Here is a 19,817-nt window from a genome sequence, read left to right as displayed (position 1 = left end):
AATGTGAAATTAGATGATATCTCAGTTGCATGTAACTAAATGCAGCCATTTTAGTAAAACAAAAATAAATAAATAAAACATAACTGGTAGTGATGTTGTGGGTTCAAACTAATTAAATGTTTATACTTTACAATAAAATAGATGTACAGAGATACTATATGGTGTGTGGGCATTAAGTCAAATATTTTTTCAAAGCATGCAGTGGGACCCACTTCATAGGATGACCCAAATTAAACGCTAATTAATCGGGCTACAACGTAAATAGATAGTATCCATAGGATGATCCTAACCCTCCGATCTACAGTGGTTCCAATAATGTGCAGTCCCTCTACAGATCATAGGGTTAGGATCAATTCTACGAAAATGATTTTCAAGGTACAACCTATTTACATCATGGCCTAGTAAATGAGAGGTTTGGATCATCCTATGAAGCGGGCCCCACTATACTTTTTAAAAAATTCGGGGACTTTACGCCCCCACCATTTGCAAATTATTGAAGTCACCCGATGGGAGTAGATTTTGATGCATATCCATAGTAACTATCTGATTTTAATTTCTTGGCCCTCTAAGTAGAAAGGCTGTGCCCTAAAAATCTATGATCTTAACCCTCTGATTCGTGGAGGTTGGTATGAATGTATGATTTGTTTTTTGAATTTTCTGTGTTGCCCCATTTTACACTAGATATATTGGATGGTTAGGATTATCCTATGGAGATGATTCATGGAACAAATGAACGATTTAGATCATCCAAATTAGTAGGCCCCACGCAGACATAATATATCATTTTCCAAATTAGAGGCGTATTCACACCCTTTTTTTACTTGGGACAGCCCCCTCAAGTGTAGAAGGGTAGTCATAAATACACTACAGGGGGTTGTTCCAAGTGAAAAGACGGGTGAAAATATCACTTCCCCTCTAATTTATGTTTGCTTTTCTATGGTAACAAATTCGTAGAAGCCTTGTACTAATAAGTAAAATAACGAGTAGAGTTTCATTTCGCTCAAAAGCCAAAACTCTCGCCCATTGAAAATTAGAACGAAAATAACGTCAAATTTTTCTTAACGAACTGATAAGGGTATTTTTCTCATTACAGGCAATATCTATTTTTACCAAAAAGGAAACATGCATGCGTGAATGTCAAGTCATTTATCTCCATTGGTATATAAAAGCAGCCAAAACTAATCAAACCTTCTATTTTCAGTCCCCCAAGGTATTCATTATTCATTCCCTTCTCCTGAATTATAAAGTAGAGATAGAGAGATACTAAATTTACTGGGTTTTTTTTTTTTTTTTTTGACATTTTCCGATCGATCGGCATTCTAAAAAACCATCTCAGTTCTAGTAAAACCCAGTTTCTATTTTCGATCAGAACCGTGAAAATATTAATATTTTCCTTGTGGGTCGGTTGCTAAAGGGTTTTTTTTGGCTATAATCCAATAGGGAAAAATACTCTCCAAACATCTCTTGGGGGATTGTCTGATAGTCTGGATTGTTCACTTAGGCATTGATTATTTTTTGCCAGAATTCAATCTTGAGGCATCACTGTCTATTGACATGGATACGAAGTTCGATACTCTTGATTACTGGCGAATATTCTTCGGCGCTGCAAAATCAGATATCTTTGATGTGATCGAGTTCGCGATCCTTGTCGCGGCATCTGATTGTCCAAAGGAGTTCCAAACACGTAGAGATAGAATTGCCGAGAAGCTCTACTCATGTCAAATTACTCATGGTTTTGGTTGCGATCATGTCGATCCGGTAGTTCCAGAAGAGAATTATGGTGAGTTTAAGGGTGGTTTTGGTGTTGATGGTGGTTTTGAGGGAGCTGTGTCTGATGGGAAGGTGAGCAAAGTGATTAGTAGCTCGACCGAGGGGTTTGATGATCAATCGATCAATTGCATCTACGAGGAGGTGGATGCACTGATTGCGGAGATTGAAGACAAGGGTCAAATTGTCGGGGAGGTTCTGAGGATTAAAGAGGTTCTTAGCAATAGTCAGGATGAGGTTGATCTCTAATTCTCTTGTGCCCATTTGTATATGTTTGTGTCTATTTCTTATGTTGCTTCTATTAGTAGCTCTTTGGTGATGATTTTATTAGAATACATGATTGACTATGAATTCTTTGATTCATTGCTGGGTTATATACAGTTGATTAGACGAGAAGAAAATAATATATAATATGATATATGTGAGTTGTTACTTGATTACAGTTGATCTGATGAGAAATTTCTTGTTTGGGAGATTTATATTTGTAGCATTTTCAGAAAAGTTTTGTGCAAGGTTATTTAATTATTGTTTTTATTGTGGGGATATTATGATAAGATATTGTTGTTTCCTTTATATTACTAATGGTGTTTGATTAATACCTTCTCTTGTGTGTTTAAATTATGAGTTTTTTTTTTTTCAGTAATGATTTTAAATGATGTATGATTTATATATTATTTATAGAGGTGGTGTTATCAGATAGGATTGCTCATTTCCCACTTTTATGTGATTTGATTTTGATTAGAGTTTCTTTCTTTGTTGTTGTTTACAGTCTGATGGTGTACTGTTTGAGTCGTTGAGGAGGCTTCAGTTGATGGAGCTATCTGTGGAAATTTTGAAGGTTCGATTTAGATCTTTTCTTGTTGATCTTATTTTATAATTAAGTTTGGAAAAGCATGAGTATGTGGATCAGTTTCTAGTTCATGGTGATTTGCAAAGTTAAATTGTTTATTGAAAATTTACCATTTTCTCTTAGGAAACGGAGATTGGGAAGGCTGTTAACATTTTCCGGAAGCGTGGGACAGAGAAGATTCGCCAGCTTGCACGTGTTCTTATCAAGTATGTTTTCTTTTGCATTGCTAGAAATTCATTGACATCTTTAGTGCTTGCTTGCGGGCTTATTTTGATTTTTTTTATTTGTGTTGGTTAAAATATTCTTTAGTAGTTAGATATCATATGTTATAGTTATAGTAAGGGAGAAGACCCATAACAGACCCTCCCTTATTTCTTTTGTGTTTATTGATGGCATTTTCTAAGTGGTTTATTTTCCATCATATTTATGAAATGGATTAGCATATCCATTTTCTTCTTTATACACCCGACTCATATAGGTGTACAATGACTTTCTTAAATATCTCTTGAATGACCTACAAATCATTTTCTAATATATTGATATAGTTGTTTTCATTTAGGTGATCATGTTTGTGTTGTGAAAAAATATTTTTTTTCTTAAATCTATAAATTTAGAGATTTTTGGTGTGAAAATTTGTTGTTTTCTACAATTTTTTAAATGAGTCATTATCCATGCTAAAAAATATAAATCCAACCCGACCCGACAAGAGAAACTATCTCGGGTAGAGTCGGGTGTTTGAATCTCGGGTTTTCCCATAAAAAATTAGACTCAACCCGAGATAATTTCTTGGGTTGGTTAGGGTTTTGGAAAACCCGACCCGCACGACCCGAGTTGCAACCCTAGCCACAGGTCAAGGCATGGAGTTCCTAGCTCTAACCTCTAAGCCATGGAGCTTGTATTCATAGCAATTTTTAGTTATCTTCAAATAGTTTATATGCCATGTTCAAATATATTTTTTCATGGATGGATTAGCCATTAGGGTACGTAGAGCACTTCAGATTTCTTTAGTAGTGACCTATAGTTTGATGGACTGATTGAATTTTCCGTAATTTAATCTAAAACATATTGTTCTTTTTGTAATTGTCAGCCAATACTTAAAGTCTAAACTATTTATTGTGTATTGCAGTGGGTGGAAGAAGATGGTCGATGAATGGGTTAACGCTACGGAAGCTATTACAGGTAGGAATTCTTTATTTGTGTTGTACAAGTTATGAATATTTCTTGGAGTTATTGCATACCAATGGCATACTTAGTGGACTTAAATTATTGAATGTAGGAGGTTCGTCAAATTCTGTGAATCCTTCTGTTGTGGATGAAGATGGTCTCCCCTCTGCCCCTCTAGATGATGGGGCTTTCTTGACGACTTCCATAGAGCTCTCTCAGGTAGATTAAGTTTGATACAAAAAACTAATTTTCCCCTTCCAAGCAAAGTAATATTCTACTTCATTTTATTCTGTTTCTCTACAATGATAAACTGACTGTCCTCTTCAATTGTGTTTCAGGTCTGTATCAATCCAAAGTTCTTCGATGGGATTGATGATGATGGAAGTGAGTTTTTTTTTTTTTTTGACATCTTTTCTGAACCCTCTCTAGTTAATGTTGGATGATTATTTCCTATTAAATTCCAAGGTCTTAATTAATCATTTTGCTGGGCATTTTGGCAGATCTTCAAAACAGTGAGGAATTTGAGAAGAATGATGAGAACACAAGGAAAACCACGTCAAAAACACATACTTCTAATAGGAAGTTTCAGAATCTACATGAGGCAAGCATACCAAAGGGAGATAAGAATCAACTGAGAAAACAAGAAATCCTTAACAAGAAAACCAAGCCCTCCAATACTGACTTTGAACCAGGAAGGCTGTCAAATCTTAGCACGGAGAATACAGCTAAGGGAGATACAATGTTACCGCAACAGTTGGACGTGGTTCTGGTTCAAAAGAAGCCTCTTAGCAGTTTTCAAGATGTAAGTATTACAATGCAACTCCATCTGGTCACTATTAGGATGTAAATTTGTTTATTCTGATCAAGTACACAATTTTTTATTTCATGTGTCAAACCATCTGACCACTGCACGTTGGTTTTCAGAAATCAAAGAATTCAGACGAATCGTCAATCCTAGTGAAGCTCGAGGCTGCAAAGAGGAAACTTCAAGAAGGGTACCAAAAAGCTGAGCATGGTATGTTGGCTTATGATTTATGTGACTCCTATTATATTCAGGACCTCTTGAGTCTTGGATTGATTTAATAGCTATTGTAATTTTTTTTGTGACAGCAAAGAAGAAACGAGCAATACAGGTCATCGACGAAGGTGATCTTCCTAAGCAGGGACTTGGTCATATAAACTCCCACGCTAGAATCAATACCCATACTCGACATTGGAAAATGGGGTGTCATTCCATTTCTAAGCCCAAAATGGAAGAAAACCTTACTCCTGCTTACTCCAACTAGTTCAGGTGCGATGTCTTTGAACCCATTTGAATCATACATCAAAATTATCGTAATGCTTGGCCTTTTAGATAATTAACACAATCTACTATTGCCAGGAAAAAGTTGACTACTGCTCTTGATCAAAATGGACGAGAAGCAGGACTGCGGAACTTTTTTTCCTCTCATTGTGACGATGGGTTGAGATTTAGATAAAATTATGTATGTAGTAAATGATTGAAACCGCGACATGAACTATAGTTGATCCAATTGAAGTTAATGACTTGTTACTGAGATATATGAATCAAAAGCCCTGTACACAAACCCATGTAATTTTTCTTGTTTATATACGCAATTTACATCGTATTATTTGTATATATGTACAAAATAGACCCAATTTTCATCATATATATGTACAGAATAGCACTAGCGATCAAGTACATTCTCATAGATATGTATGAGAATAACACACAAGATGGGTGATGTCCTATTTATACTCGACAGCTAAGATAAGCTATCTAAGGTATCCCTCAGATACATCGCTCCCATATAGATGAATGTATCTGAGGGATACCTCAGATAGCTTATCTGAGTTGTCGAGTAGAAATAGGGTATGTGCCACTGTTGTTTGGGTGATGTTAGATATTGATTCTATAGGACCTAACATAGATAGGGTGTTCATAAAAAATCATCTCCATAGGATCATGCTAACCCTTGATTTGTGGAGGTATAAAATGGACGGCTATAAAATGAGTCAATTTGTGTCTTCACAGAGCAAATGGTTAGGATGATCCTATGGAGAAGATTTTTTAGGGACACCCTATCTATGTTTGGTCCTATGGAATGAATGGGCTGGATGAGTCAAACAACATGCTGATGTTCTATTTATACTCAATAGAGCTTATCTGAGGTATCCCAAACCTCCAACCCGAACCCGACCCGAACTTAACCCGGCTTGGGAAAACTCAACCTGAACCCGAACCTGACCTGAACTCAACCTGACCCGATCCGAGTTGCACCCCTTAACGTCGCCAGACATGCAATTATTACCTCTAAAACTTGTCTAGTAGTCTTTAGGGATTTGGATCCTAAATTGGCAACCAAATACCATAAAGACACCAAAAAGTGCATTTTTTTCCTTGAGGAGGCGAGGCATGTGGCAACCAAACAGTCGTAGGAAAGCCAAGGAATGCAAGTATAATTTTGAGAGCTGCCCTTAATTGGCCACGAGCACAAAAGCTGTGGAGAGTTATTTCGGTTTCCAATCAAATTACCAAAATACCTATACATAATCATGGTTTAAAATTTCGGTTTCAGTAACCGTTTCGGACCCCACCAAAAACCAAAATTTCGGTCCGAAATTTGGTAATTTGGTTCCAAATTCCGGACCGAAATTACCGAAATTTCCGGGGCGAAAAATGGAATTTCGAAAAATTCCGGTTTCGGTCCCCATCGGTATCCGAAATTTCGGATTTCGGTTGAAATTTTAAACCATGTACATAATTAGTGTTTATATAATAATAGGCAATTTTCGATGCTAAAAAATGACCCAAAATATACTATAATTCAATTCTCCAATTCAATTCTCCGACCGTCTTTCAGCAGCTGAAGTCTACTTTGATATGATTTTGTCATGGCAGAGAGACACAACTCACATTTTCGCATTTGGTAGCTGGTTAGGGCTTTAGCGGGGGTGGCATTTATTTAAAAATTCTACGCTTAAAACACAGGTATTTTTGTCATTATCTGCAAAATGCCTTCTGCTATGGACGCTAACAAATCCCACTTGTAAATTATAACTAGGAGACTGTTCATGAAAATAAGTTGAAGAAAATCATGGTACATAAGCCTCAGTAGCAGCAGTACCTATCTACCCTATCGGGTTGAATCAACATTTCTACAATTCATCACTTTCCTTGGAAATTTGATGGAAAGTTGAAGTTTTTTACTGCCAAACTGCTTGATCCAAACATCAGATTTCATACGGTAAGTGGGCCTATAAACACTTGACAGCTACTTCCATCGTGTAAAACACTCATCATATAATTTCTCACATGACAAACTCACGGTAAATAATCTGTAAAGTTAATGTTTTTCCCCATTAAAAAAATCCATGTTAATGGATCAAGCGGTTGACAAAAAAAAAACCCACTTTCCATGTTCTTCATTAGGAATGTGATGCAACCAAACAGTAGTCATTGCATGAAATGAGCCGATTTTCCTCGACCAAGGATGATGACAAAGAAGCCATTTTAGGTTTCTCTGTCATTGTTTGTTTGCATGTTAGTTTGGGGTGTAGAGACAACTTCATCCACACTGACAGTATCTTAAAAGCTACACTTTAAAAAGCTCTCATGTATTCAGTGAAGTAAAAATATGCAGCTGACACAGCAGAGCATGGAACACAGACTCTTGTACCCCCTTACAAATTCTAAAACTCAAACAAGAAGCAATAAACTCCAACATCTTCCATATGTAACCCAGATTTAAAACAAGTAAAAAAAGGCAAAATGCCTGAACTCCTACTACTACTACCATCCAAACTTCCAAGTTGGGAGATAAGGATATACCATAGCATCAGAATTCATAGAGCAGCTTCATTCTAATTTCATCCTTTTTTCAAAAGCTTCACATCTCCTGAGCCCTTCTTCTTCCTCATCCTCATAATCACCTTCCTCATCAGCCGTCACGTCCTGGTACTGCTGATACTCCGACACCAGATCATTCATATTGCTTTCAGCCTCCGTGAATTCCATCTCGTCCATTCCCTCTCCAGTGTACCAATGCAAGAAAGCTTTCCTTCTAAACATGGCCGTAAACTGCTCTGACACTCTCTGAAACATCTCCTGAATTGAGGTCGAGTTTCCAATAAAAGTCGAAGCCATGGACAGACCTGTAGGAGGGATGTCACAAACACTAGACTTCGTTGGGGATCCATTCAACAAAGTAAGACGAGTTCTTGTTCTGCACATTGATCATCTGCTCATCTACTTCCTTGGTGCTCATCTTGCCTCTGAACATGGCAGAGGCAGTCAAGTAGCCATGGCGGGGATCAGCAGCACACATCATGTTCTTGGAATCCCACATTTGCTGGGTCAGCTCGGGGACGGTCAGAGCACGGTACTGCTGAGACCCACATGAGGTAAGAGGGGCAAAACCGACCATGAAGAAGTGGAGACGGGGGAATGGGATTAGGTTGACGGCGAGCTTTCGGAGGTCGGAGTTTAGCTGACCAGGGAACCTCAGGCAGCAAGTAACGCCACTCATTGTTGCAGAGATCAAGTGGTTCAGATCACCAACTGAGAGAAATTCAGTAATAGGTTGTCATTATAATAAATATATGCGCAATGAGAAGCATTAAATGAAAATATGAACCTCAATGATTCTAGACTTCAAACACATATCAAGAGCAGTCAAATACATTAGCAGACATAATGTGATTTCGCATATAAATTTCAGATTAGTGTATCATCTGCGAAGGCCCTGTTTGATTTGGATTTTTGAGTTGATTTTGAGTTGAAAACTAAATATAAGACTCGGAATTAAACACAATTAGAAGAACAATAATCGGTTATGGACTTAAAATTGATTCTCAAAATCTGAAATGAACAATGCCTTAACTAATACCTGACATATGCTCAAAAAACAAATTGTACGTACAGATCAAGAAGTAGCTATACAACTTAATGTAAGTTTTAAAAAAGTCATGGTCATTTATATCTCAGAATAGATATTGACCGTAGGAAGGACGAGTACACTTTTTACATCTTTTAGCATCATTGTTCAACAAACCATGTGCATTGTATTGACCTACTGACAGCTTGGTCAGTCTTTTGGCGCATTCATTCAGTTGAAAGATCTCAAGTTCTAGAGAAAAAAGATCCAGTAGAGAGCCCGTCCCTTTCATACCATGAATGCCACACCTAAACTAAATAAATAAAGGAGTGTGATATCGTGTGTTAATACTTAAGACTAGGCGACAGTAAGGTTCAGGTCACATTTGCCCTCATATTCTGATTACAAAACCCCTTGAATGAACATATTATTATATGGGGAAATGTCATTTTTAACTTGAAGCATCGGCTTGAAAAAAAATAAAATTATAAACTAAAATCTGAGATAGCTACATGGGAAGTCATTTTTATTTTTTACTTCTAATAAGCACATAATATGAAAAAATATAGAATAATTAATGGGTTTTCCATACAGCCAAAATTACTAATTGCCAACATCCAAGTCCACATAGAACACCCTAGTAAGAAAAAACATCCAAGTCTACATAAAACACCCTAGTAAGAAATAAACAACCCAATGCAATGCACTCAAGAAATAAGGAAAAAATATATTCAAGATACTCCAGAAATAAACCCCATGTAATGAACTGAAGAAATAACTAAGAAAAAAAAAAGTCATTCAAGATACTTTCGGTATGTTCGTTTTCCAAGTTGCTTTTCAGGCCCAGCAAAAACACAGCTGTCATATACCATAGATGGTACATTTTCAGTCTTTATATTTTCCCAGTAGCACCTTTCACTCAAGCCGAAAATGATAGCTGCCATAATTACAGCAAACCCTATCTCTGTTTGGTCGCGGGTATTTACCTCTGAGAATAGTGGTATTAGTCAACAGGGATGAGGCAAGCCTTGAATTTACCTAGAACTTAACTCGTAGAATAGTGGTAGCAAGTAGTGTTTGCTTGTCAACCTCGTACAGTAGTGGTAAGGACTATGGAGTGTCATTACCGAGAGAGAGAGATAGAGAGAGATCCAAGCAAAAAATCCACCTCTTTTGTGGTATTGGGCTTGGATTTCTTGGGAGGAGACAAGGGTGACACATCAGCAGACATGCAATGATTGAGAAGGAGACATCTCTTGTAGTCTCCAGGGATTTCAAAGCTATATTGACAACCAAACTAGGGATTTTGCTGATGTGCCACCCAAATGCCAGGCAGAAAGATCCCGTGATATGCAGGCGGGTAAATAACTGAAATGAAGAGCAAAGTTTGTCCAAAATCAATTACAGTATATTTGTTAACTCTATCTTGAACATGGTACAAGCCTAGCTTGGGTGTAACTACAGCAAGCTAACAAGTTTAGAAATAAAAAAGTGTTTATATTGTCTTTTAGGAACAACAGTACCATCGATCCAAGCTGAGAAGAAAAACAACCACTAGAATGCACTTTACTTATGATGAAACAAACAGTAAATCAATTGGTTCTCAGAAACAGCCTCTTACCGTAGATATTTTTTTAATCTGAGATGAAAAAACCCCAGTGGAAGGTAATATATTTGTAATTAAACAAACAGTAGATCAATAAGGCCTCAGAAACACAGTTAACTCAAAGCAATATAAATATATAATACAGCATTTATCTCACTGTGTTAGAACTTAGAAACATGTACTTATAAAGAAACAAACAGTAGATCAATGAGGCCTCAGACTTACAGTTTCTTATCATAGATATTTTTTTAACTCCAAGCAATATAAATATAAAATACAACATTTACCTCACTCGGTTAGAAAAATAAATATAACAATGTAACTCACTGAAAGATAACACAATAGTTTAAATCATTACTTATGCCATGTTCGTTTAAGATTATCACAACGAATCAGGAGTGCTAAAGCGATTATTGGACTCAAATTTAAATGTAATTATGAGTCCAATAATCGGTTTGGCAGGCACTATTGGTTGGCATAATCTTAAACAAACAGGGCCTTAATAAACAATGTTGCTACAGGCACTATATATAAAAAAAAGTAAACCATTTTTATAAGCATAGAAAAAAATCCATAGAAATTCCAGTGAATTGTGGATTTTAGGACACCCTATATGCCCTAACTAAATGCAGATTAGCCCTAAGCTAATGCAGGTGGTTCCTACAACCTATGTGTAACTAGACTGTATTTCCTAACGAAAACAAAGGGTTGACTAGCGCATCATATTCTAGTCATCAGTCGGCGATGTGGATCACCAACTGACCGGACGGAGGCGCTCCTATAACTCTAGGACAAACTCCTAACTCTAGGACAAATCAAAGACAAACTCCTTACTCTAAAACTCTCTATCTAGGACAAACTCCTAACTCTAGAGGAAGATCTTGTTGAAAACAAGGTTTTGAAGAAAAAGGGTTCAAAGCATTTATTTACAAAGTTTGGTTGGACTTGGGATGAAGATCCCAAGTTGCACTACGTACCTCGTGGAAGAGGATCAAGCCAACGTAGTTCGAAACGAACTCTCATAATATGCTCCTAAAACTTTAACACTTTAGATTTTTTAAGGTTTTCAAATGTTTTTTATTTTAAGATACTTCGATGTTTTTGATATTTTTAAATTTTTTGAATGTTTTTGATATTTTAAAAGTTTTTGAATGTTTTTTATATTTTAAAAGTTTTTGAATGTTTTTTTTTTTTTTTAGTTTCAAATTTCTAATGTTTTTTGGATTTTAAAGTTTTTCCAATGTTTCGGACCTTTAAATGTTTTCACTCTTAAAGGGTGCACGCAAGTACAACCACAAACTAGGGCAAAGCCCTAAAGCTAAAGGGGAAACCTCGAACGAGCAACTAGCGTCTCAAAGAGACAATCCACAACAAGAAAGTTAGTGTCCCAAGAACAGAGAAAACAATCTAAGATCCCAAACAGGGAAGGCTCTATATGACTGAGTTAGTCTCTAATGGAAAAACTCCTAACTAATAACACTAGGGAGGGAGTACAAATGAGTCAGAGACTCTCTAATAACACTACTAAGTCAAAGACTCGCTCTAAAAGAGGAGGCCACTCTAACATGAGACTAGGTAAGCCTCCTAAAAGGGAAACTCTCTATATGAGACAAGGCTTGTCTCTGAGATACAAATGACGTAAACAAAGGTTCTGATGAGACTGGGCAAGTCTCCTATATACAAAGGAGGGCTCAAAGTATCCCTATCATCGCCCTTGCAATGAGAGAAAACTAATTATCTAAAGGTGTCTAAAAGACTAAGTAAATCTACTAACTAAAGAGGGGAGTGCTACTCGGACCGAAGAGGTCCCCTAATGATGGGCTCGGGCTAACGCCTTCATCGCCCCAAAACTATCCTCAGGAACTGTAACCACGACCTTAACACAAATCAAATTTAAACACCACACTCATCCTTTGCATTGCAGATTTCAATATAAACAAAAGAAAGAACAACAATTTTAACGCGATTGAAGGCATAAGATGAGGCAAGGTGCGCCTCCTATTCACAAAGGGGAAGCAATTACCACTAATGAGACCGTGTATGTCTCCTTGATGACTTAAACCTCGATTATCACACTAGGTAAGCCAAAAACCAAATTATATGAACCTCTGTCCAAATCTTGACATTACAAAGATGAAGAATAACATGGAAATTCTAATTATAATGACTCAGGATCCAGATCCAGATCCCGATCACTCAGAATATGTGTCATAACGTGAAGATTTCAATCAGAATAAACAAAACTTAGCAATAGAAATCATAGAAGATAAAAAAAAACACGCAAAAATCATACAATTCTGAAAATAATCAACAGTAGCCACACAAAAAGAATGGCAAAACTTTTTAAATGCCAAATAGATTGAAAATTACCTTGTTCTCTGTTCAACGTTACCCTTTTTCTCTCTTTGCCCTTGCTTTTCAAATCAACAGCCTAATCCCTTTAGAATTTTCCATAGCTTCTTATTCTTTCGTAACCACCTGAATCTTGAAGAATATGATGATAAAAACCTCTGAAGACTACAGATCAAAATAGAAAGCACCAGATCTAGATTTTCAGGTAATAAAGAAAATGAAGTTAGGGTTTGGGAAAGGAGTAAAACAATAGATCCAAAGCCCCTAATGGAGGTAAACAGCAACTTAAAAGTTCAACTACAAAGAAAATCAGAGGAAAATGCCGGTTAGAATCCGGCCGGAATCTCGCCGGTGATGGATCGGAGAAAAAAAGGGAAAAGGAAAAGTAGGGTTTCAAAAGCTTGAGATGAAGAATACTTAGGGTTTAAGATAGAGAAATTAACAAATCTGAACTGAATGAGGAAGAACAGACACTTTGGAGGAGAAATATTGCACGCCGGAGCTCCGGCAAGGTCGGTTGGAGAAGAAGAGTCCTTGCCGGAGAAATAAATAGAAACGTAGGGTTAGGTTTTCGGTTCTCTCTCTCTCTCTCTCTCTCTCTCTCTCTCTCTCTCTCTCTCTCTCTCTCTCTCTCTCTCTGAGAAAACGAAAATGAGAGGTCCAAAATCTGAGATGTAACAGAGATGGTGGTTGTGGGTTTAACAGTGGTGGAAATGGGTGGGTGGAGGTGGCGAGGGTTTAGGGTTGCAGAAATCAGAAATGGAAGTGGGTTTTGGAGGTTGTGGAGATGGACGGTCGGAAATGGGGACGGTGATCGTGGCCGACGAGGTTGGATCGGAGAAGATGATGGCCGACGAGGTTGGATCGGAGAAGATGGTGATGGCCGGTTTTCCTGCTCCTTCCTCTCTCTCTGTTTCTCTCTCTCCCTCTCTTTCTCTCCCTCTGCTTTTCTCCTCTTCCCTCTGCTCTTCCCCCCACAAAAAATGAAGAAAAAACCTTCCTTAATTTCTGAAAATCTGATCAAAGATTTTCTCTCAAAATCTCCTTCTCTATTATAATGAATGAAGATGAGAATTTCCCCCCCTTCTTCTCTTTCTTGCTGTGATTTTTATACCCAAAAATGGGTTGCAGATATCGGCACCTCTACAATTGATAGACGCACAAAACTTTGATGGGCTCGCCAATTAAGCTGTGATTTGGACGGGCTAATTCAACCCCCTTTTCACGCCCACCATGATGCTCTCGAGGCTCGTCCTATTTGCCAATTCTCGGCAAATTTTACCGGAACTTTACTGGGTCTCGGTGAGACCCTAACCCAGTTTAGGATAGAATTCGGGACCTCAACTCACTAATTTGACGAAATCTCACACAAACACTACAAACCTGGGTCCAGTCAAAATGTAGTGTCTATATATCCCTTTTTCCTATTAATTGACTAAGGGAATAATTATTCTTTAGGATTGAATTCTAATGATCAACATTAGGTCCCACATGGGGCATGTGTGTAATTTGGACTGTCTATTTGTGAACAATTACAAGGGCATCCACATGCTTTTTGTCCCATGCAGAGTAAACATATCATTGCTATGGAGTGTACTAATCAAATGCCAAATACAGTTATCTGGCATGTTATTAACAACACTGCGTGATTGAATCATTGCTCTATTTTGAAAATTTTTGTTTCCATTCTAAATATTTCACAAAAAGAAAATAAAAGAAATAAGAAACATAAATCAGGTAAAACAAACACATTGCGAAATGAAAGTTAATGGCTAGGAAAAGAATAAAATAGAGTAAAAAAACAAGTAATACCAGAGAAACAACTGCACGGAACTTTCACATAACTACAAAACTTCGTTTTAAAGATGATTTAGACCAGTTTTTGCTTTGTGCTTTGTGAAAGCCAAAACTGGCTAGATTAGAAATTATTTTCTTTGGAGAATAAAAGATAATCTAGAAACTAGTGGATGATTGGAGTGTAAATCTTGAGATAAAAACTCTTACTCTAGCTTGAGGTCCAAATGCCAACTCGGCTTCAATTATATGTCTGTGTGTTTCTTTGCAAGTTATTTTTGTCCCTAAATTGTTATTTATAGTTCGCAACAAAATAATTGGAATACATTTCTCAAGGTTTAGTTGGAGGGATGGAAAACTAGAGATATTAAGAGGGTTAAGGAACTCTGGTTGATAAAGGTTGGAAATATCATCACAGACTGAGTCCAAGTGTAATATGTCATTTTGTTTCCAAGCAATTTTTCCAACACCGATTCATTCAAATAATGAATTATTTTATTTTTTGATGTAAGGAGGACATGACACATCACCTATTCCACAAATTGAACATTTTGTTGAAGTTGGGGAAATGCGAGCTTGACCATTTGATTGATTGAATAATCCATATAAATCCTGAGAGATATCATGTTGTCATGAATTCTAACCAAGTCATTTCCAGATAATGGTTCGAAACCATCACCCATTTAGGTCGGGTAGAGGCCAACCCAAGTCTAATGGTTCGATACAATAACCCGACCCAACTCAAGCCTCAGGTTTAGGATGGTCAACCCTAACCCAATCACCTCTAAATCACTCAATAGTAACTGAATGCGTGTAAGCTGTTTTTTCCAAATTAGGCCGAGTTGAGTCAGTTTGGGTTCGAGTTACCCTAGCTAGAGCAAAAGGAGAAACAAAATACAAAAAATAATAATAATAATAATAATAAATCCCCATGATGTTTAAAATTACCATAAAATTAGAGGATGGAGGTCAGGTTCAGGTCTAGTCGGGTTACCCAAGGCCTCAACCCGAACCCAACCCAAAATTAAATCGGGTTGGCTTTTTTCAACTCTAACTCGTCCAAAATGCCAACCCAGCTAGAGCTGAATTCAAGAGGTTTGGGTTGAACCTAACCCAAGTTGCACCTCCATAAATTAGCGTGGCAAATGTTTAAATTTCAGGAAATATTTTGGATGAGTTTAGGAAATTTTTTTGGTGAAAACACATGTTATCCTATTTACACCATGTCTATCTATTGAATATAAAAATCACATTTACTATTTGTAAATCTCATGAGAAATTCAAATTTATTGAATTTGAATAGAAAATTTTACCACTTAAATGAAAAAGATTCTAAAACTATCAAACAACTTTTTGTTTTTGTATTTTTTCAAACTGTATTTTGTTTTTGTTTTTTTTTTTCAAACTGTTTTTTGTTTTTTGGTTCAAACAATGACAAACCAACAACTCTTTTTCAATTTTCTTCTTCTTCTTTCTTGTTTTAGGATTCATTTAGTATTTTTTTTTTTTTTTGTCTTTTGTCTTTTTTTCCTTTTTTTTCTTGTTCTTGTTCTTCGTCTTTTGTTTTCCATTTTCACTGTTATGCATATTTCTTGTATTCTGGCAGTTATTCATTTTCCAAGCGGACTGATGTGCACAAGGGTCTAGAGTCAAAATTAATTTTTTCGAAACAAAAAAAAAAAAGTTTCTGTGGTAAAAATTAGAATTTCTAAGGTAAAATAAGTCTCTGTGATAAAAATTAGTTTTTGCAGCAAACAAAACAGAATGGAATGTACAAGGGCTTACACCCACTTTTGTTTGTATTTTCATTCTCAAGAAAAGACCAACAAAACAGGATGGAATACGCAATCAGCTTTAGTAATGAACTGATTCTTTTATTTAATGTATAATGAGTGTAAAACAAAGGTGGGATGTAAATCTCATCTCCCATTTTATTAACATTTATATCACAGTGATAAATACCACACAACAGATGCACACAACACTTTAGTCACTTAATATCTGATTGCCGATAGAAGAGAGAGTAGAAATATAAACATAGTCATCACTTCTGTTCATCATCAAGCATATCTCTTGCTCAACCTAACCTTCAAACCATTCTTCATGTGAAGGATTATAGCAATTTTAGGACACACAATTTCACCTTGTATGACTTGAACATGAAAGTTATAAAGCAAAGCAGCAACAACAGATTTCATTTGAGTGAAAGCCACTTCCTTACCCAAACAAGTCCTTGTCCCTGAATTGAATGCAAAAAACTTGTAGGATGGCTCAAATTTCATCTTCCCTTTAGCAGAAATCCATCTCTCTGGCTTGAATTCTAAGCAATCTTTGCCCCATATGCCTTCCATCCTTCCCATTGCATACAAGGAGATTAAAATCTTCCTACTCGGCCGAACTGTTTCTCCACTAGGAAGAACTTCTGGCTGCAAAACACCTTTGTGTTCGAAGGGAACGGACGGATAAAGCCGTAGAGATTCACACAAGATTGCATGTAGATAAGCCAATTTACCAAGCTCTTCACTATCAAACACCCTTGGTTTCTCTATACACCCATCTTTGTCTTTTGCCAAATTTGCCTTCAATTCTTCTAATATCTTGCTTTCTACTATTGGGTTCTTAGAAATCAACCAAAAGAACCAAGTGAGAGCTGCACTTGAGGTGTCTCTCCCTGCAAGCATGAAATTTAGTGTGGTCTCTCTAAGAAATGTATCTGATTTTGAACTAAAACTTTCATTTTCCAAATGAAAATCCATGTAAGATGTTAACAGATCAGTTGCCTCCTCTTCCTCTTCTTTGTTCCTTGTGGGATTCCTTAATTCTTGTCTTCTCATAGAAATATTCTGAGTTATGAAATGATCAATTGTCTCCCAAGCATTAGCCATCTTCTTCTCTTGCCCCATCCTTAGCCACCTAAGCAATTTCCACCAAATTTCCGGCACGACATGCCTGAAAAGTAACACCTCCATTGCATCATCCATGGCCTTTGCAAAGGGAATTGTGGTAAATCGGACGGAGAGGCAACCAGGATCGACTCCGAAAACCAAGTGGCATGTGCTGTCAAACAAGAACCTTTGTAACACATCTTGCAAGTCCACAACTTCTCCTTGTTGGGCTACATGCTCAATAACTGGAATAAGCCCTTTCTCAGCCTTTTCTCGGCTACTCTTCGCTACGAATCGCCGAAATCTTTGATGATTCATAAGGGTGTGAGCCATTTTTCTCTGAATTTTCCATGAATTCGAATCGGAATTGAAGATCCCATCTCCAAGAAAATCGAAAATTTCCAAGAAATCTGGAACCTTCAGGAAATTAGAGAAGTGGGTGTTCAATATGTGGTTTACATTAGCCGGGTCACATGTCATTACAAGCTGCATGTAAGCAAACTATGGGCCTTGGAACACAAAGGTGCACCCACTTTTTTTAAAAAGTTCAGTGACCCAATCATGCAAGCGATGAACATTGAGAAGAAGGGAAGGGAGCATTCCAACAACAGGCCAGTACATAAGAACATGATCTTTGCGATTCAAAGCACTTATGAAGAAGAAACAAGAGATGGATAAAAGGACTTCAGGGTAGATTTTGAAAAAGCTCCATAAGCCCATAAACCATGATTCAGAACCCATTGTTTTATTTGATATTTGAAAGAAACAATGGAGCTCAGTTTAAGAACATGTCATGCATTTATATGTTCTTGTTTGAGAGAGCCTTAGTTGAGAGATGTAATGTTTTAATTTAGTTGGGTTTTGAAAGAAAACAAAGGGGACTGTGTAAGATCACGTGGTCCATGTCTTTTTTAGTCTTGGTTTATAGAGTATTAATAGATGGATGTAACGTATAACTGCAATTCCTGTCCAGAAGACTCTTCACTGAGATGTACTCTGACGTTTTCTTAACTTCTCTTGAGAGAGAGATTATGAATGTAATGTATAAGAGTAATTTCTATCCAAAAGACTCTCCATAGAGATGTACTTTGACGTTTCGAACTTCTCTTCATATAGATATTTGATGGAGATCAAATATCTATGTGAAGGAGGTTTCCCCTCCTCTTGTATGGTCCCAACTTTTTATATATAAATTTGCCGATCCGCTCCGGGGTGGTTATCTTTCCGGGTTAAAAAAATAAAAATAAAAAAAATCTATGTGAAGGATATTCGATGGACATCAAGACATGATGGACATCAAATATAGATATTTGATGGACATGCCTACCAAAAAAAAAAAAGATATTTGATGGACATGTATTTGAAGCTTCCAACTTCATTGTTTATTTTGGGCATGCATTATTTAGCCACTAATCCCTACTTGTTAGAATATTTCTTGATTTAGTTATTAAAATTTACCTGTTGCCCAAAAGTTAGGGTTATAGAAAATAACCATCAAATATCTATGTGATGGATATTTGATGGACATCAAATATGTATGTGATGGACATCAAATATAGATATTTGATGGACATGCCTACCTAAAAAAAGATATTTGATGGACATGTATTTGAAGCTTCCAACTTCATTGTTTATTTTGGACATGCAATATTTAGCCATTAACCCCTACTCGGTATAATATTTCTTGATTTAGTTATTAAAATTTACCTGTTGTCCAAAAGTTAGGGTTATAGAAAATAATTTCCTAAACACCCATATAAGCAACTTCTGACTTGTCAATTAGAGTTTGTTCGAACGGGGATAAGCTATACAACAAACTCATAAATTAGCAGCGGTCTAAAAAACCGCTACTCAATGTGGGTCTTTAGGTTCAGTCATTAGCCAACCACGGGTAAAAATACTACCAGTGGTTTTTGGGACTTTAAGCAGCGGTCGTTACCGCTGCTAAAAAGATTTTTTTGTTGTACTTAAGTAGGGGGGAGAAACACTCATTTACCCCTGCCAAAAACTATGCTTGAGGTTACGTACAACTTACCCCTTTACCTTGTAAATGGGCTCCTTCCCTCCACTGTCCATTTACTTCCAAACCCCTGAAATAACTTACCACCACAACTATAGTAAGTTTTGGACCCCTAAAACTCAATTGCAAGGGCATTGGCTTGCGGTGGCACGTTTCACCCTTGCCAATAGCCAAATGGGCCCAGGGAGATAGGCCAAGAAACTAACAAGGTGAGAGAAAAGACCATGCCATGAGGCCAGTGGCATGAGAAGACCATGTGTGGATGGGGTTGGCAAAGAGATATGGCAAAGACCTTAGTTGCACGACATATGTGTGCAAGACAGCGCAACTTGCCCTCGTGGGGCTATATGCTCAAGAACTGGAATTAGCCCCTTCTTAGCCTTTTCTAGGCTAATCTTAGCTACAAATAAGCTTACAAATAGCTGAAATCTTTGATGATTTATGAGGGTGTGAGCCATTTTCCTCTGAATTTTCCATGAATTCGAATCGGAATTGAAGATCC

General features: G+C 37.0%; 1 protein-coding gene and 2 pseudogenes across 2 annotated transcripts; 1 reads left to right on the top strand and 2 right to left on the bottom strand.

The window, feature by feature from the left end:
• Nucleotides 1–1,255: 1,255 nt before the first annotated feature.
• On the top strand, nt 1,256–5,409 carry LOC143881196 (putative mediator of RNA polymerase II transcription subunit 26b). The gene is made up of 10 exons (XM_077384178.1): nt 1,256–2,004; nt 2,537–2,605; nt 2,741–2,823; nt 3,744–3,796; nt 3,894–4,000; nt 4,120–4,165; nt 4,282–4,583; nt 4,706–4,796; nt 4,892–5,072; nt 5,163–5,409. Exons 1-9 carry the CDS (start codon nt 1,555–1,557, stop codon nt 5,065–5,067), a joined length of 1,377 nt encoding a protein of 458 aa, XP_077240293.1. The 5' UTR covers nt 1,256–1,554; the 3' UTR covers nt 5,068–5,072; nt 5,163–5,409.
• Nucleotides 5,410–7,383: 1,974 nt separating this feature from the next.
• Nucleotides 7,384–13,714, bottom strand: LOC143882338 (tubulin beta-1 chain pseudogene; annotated as a pseudogene). Its single transcript, XR_013252172.1, has 2 exons — nt 12,635–13,714; nt 7,384–8,342 (listed from the first exon to the last, which is right to left on the bottom strand). The product of XR_013252172.1 is annotated as a tubulin beta-1 chain pseudogene (transcript).
• A 2,691-nt stretch (nt 13,715–16,405) lies between these two features.
• Nucleotides 16,406–18,113, bottom strand: LOC143881195 (cytochrome P450 86B1 pseudogene; annotated as a pseudogene).
• Nucleotides 18,114–19,817: the final 1,704 nt, after the last annotated feature.

Source organism: Tasmannia lanceolata, unplaced genomic scaffold (genome assembly GCF_043159265.1).
Source record: "Tasmannia lanceolata isolate RefF3 unplaced genomic scaffold, GAP_Taslan_0.1 ptg000007l, whole genome shotgun sequence".
Lineage (NCBI taxonomy): Eukaryota > Viridiplantae > Streptophyta > Magnoliopsida > Canellales > Winteraceae > Tasmannia > Tasmannia lanceolata.
The sequence above is the reverse complement of the archived record's forward strand: the minus strand, read 5'-3'. Positions and strand labels throughout refer to the sequence as shown.

Excerpts from the sequence above, each read along its gene's own strand:
- LOC143881196 (XM_077384178.1), top strand. The coding sequence starts at position 1,555 with ATGGATACGAAGTTCGATACTCTTGATTACTGGCGAATATTCTTCGGC. Across the intron at positions 4,166-4,281 it reads TGGGATTGATGATGATGGAA|ATCTTCAAAACAGTGAGGAA; the intron begins GTGAGTTTTTTT and ends GCATTTTGGCAG. Across the intron at positions 4,797-4,891 it reads GTACCAAAAAGCTGAGCATG|CAAAGAAGAAACGAGCAATA; the intron begins GTATGTTGGCTT and ends TTTTTGTGACAG.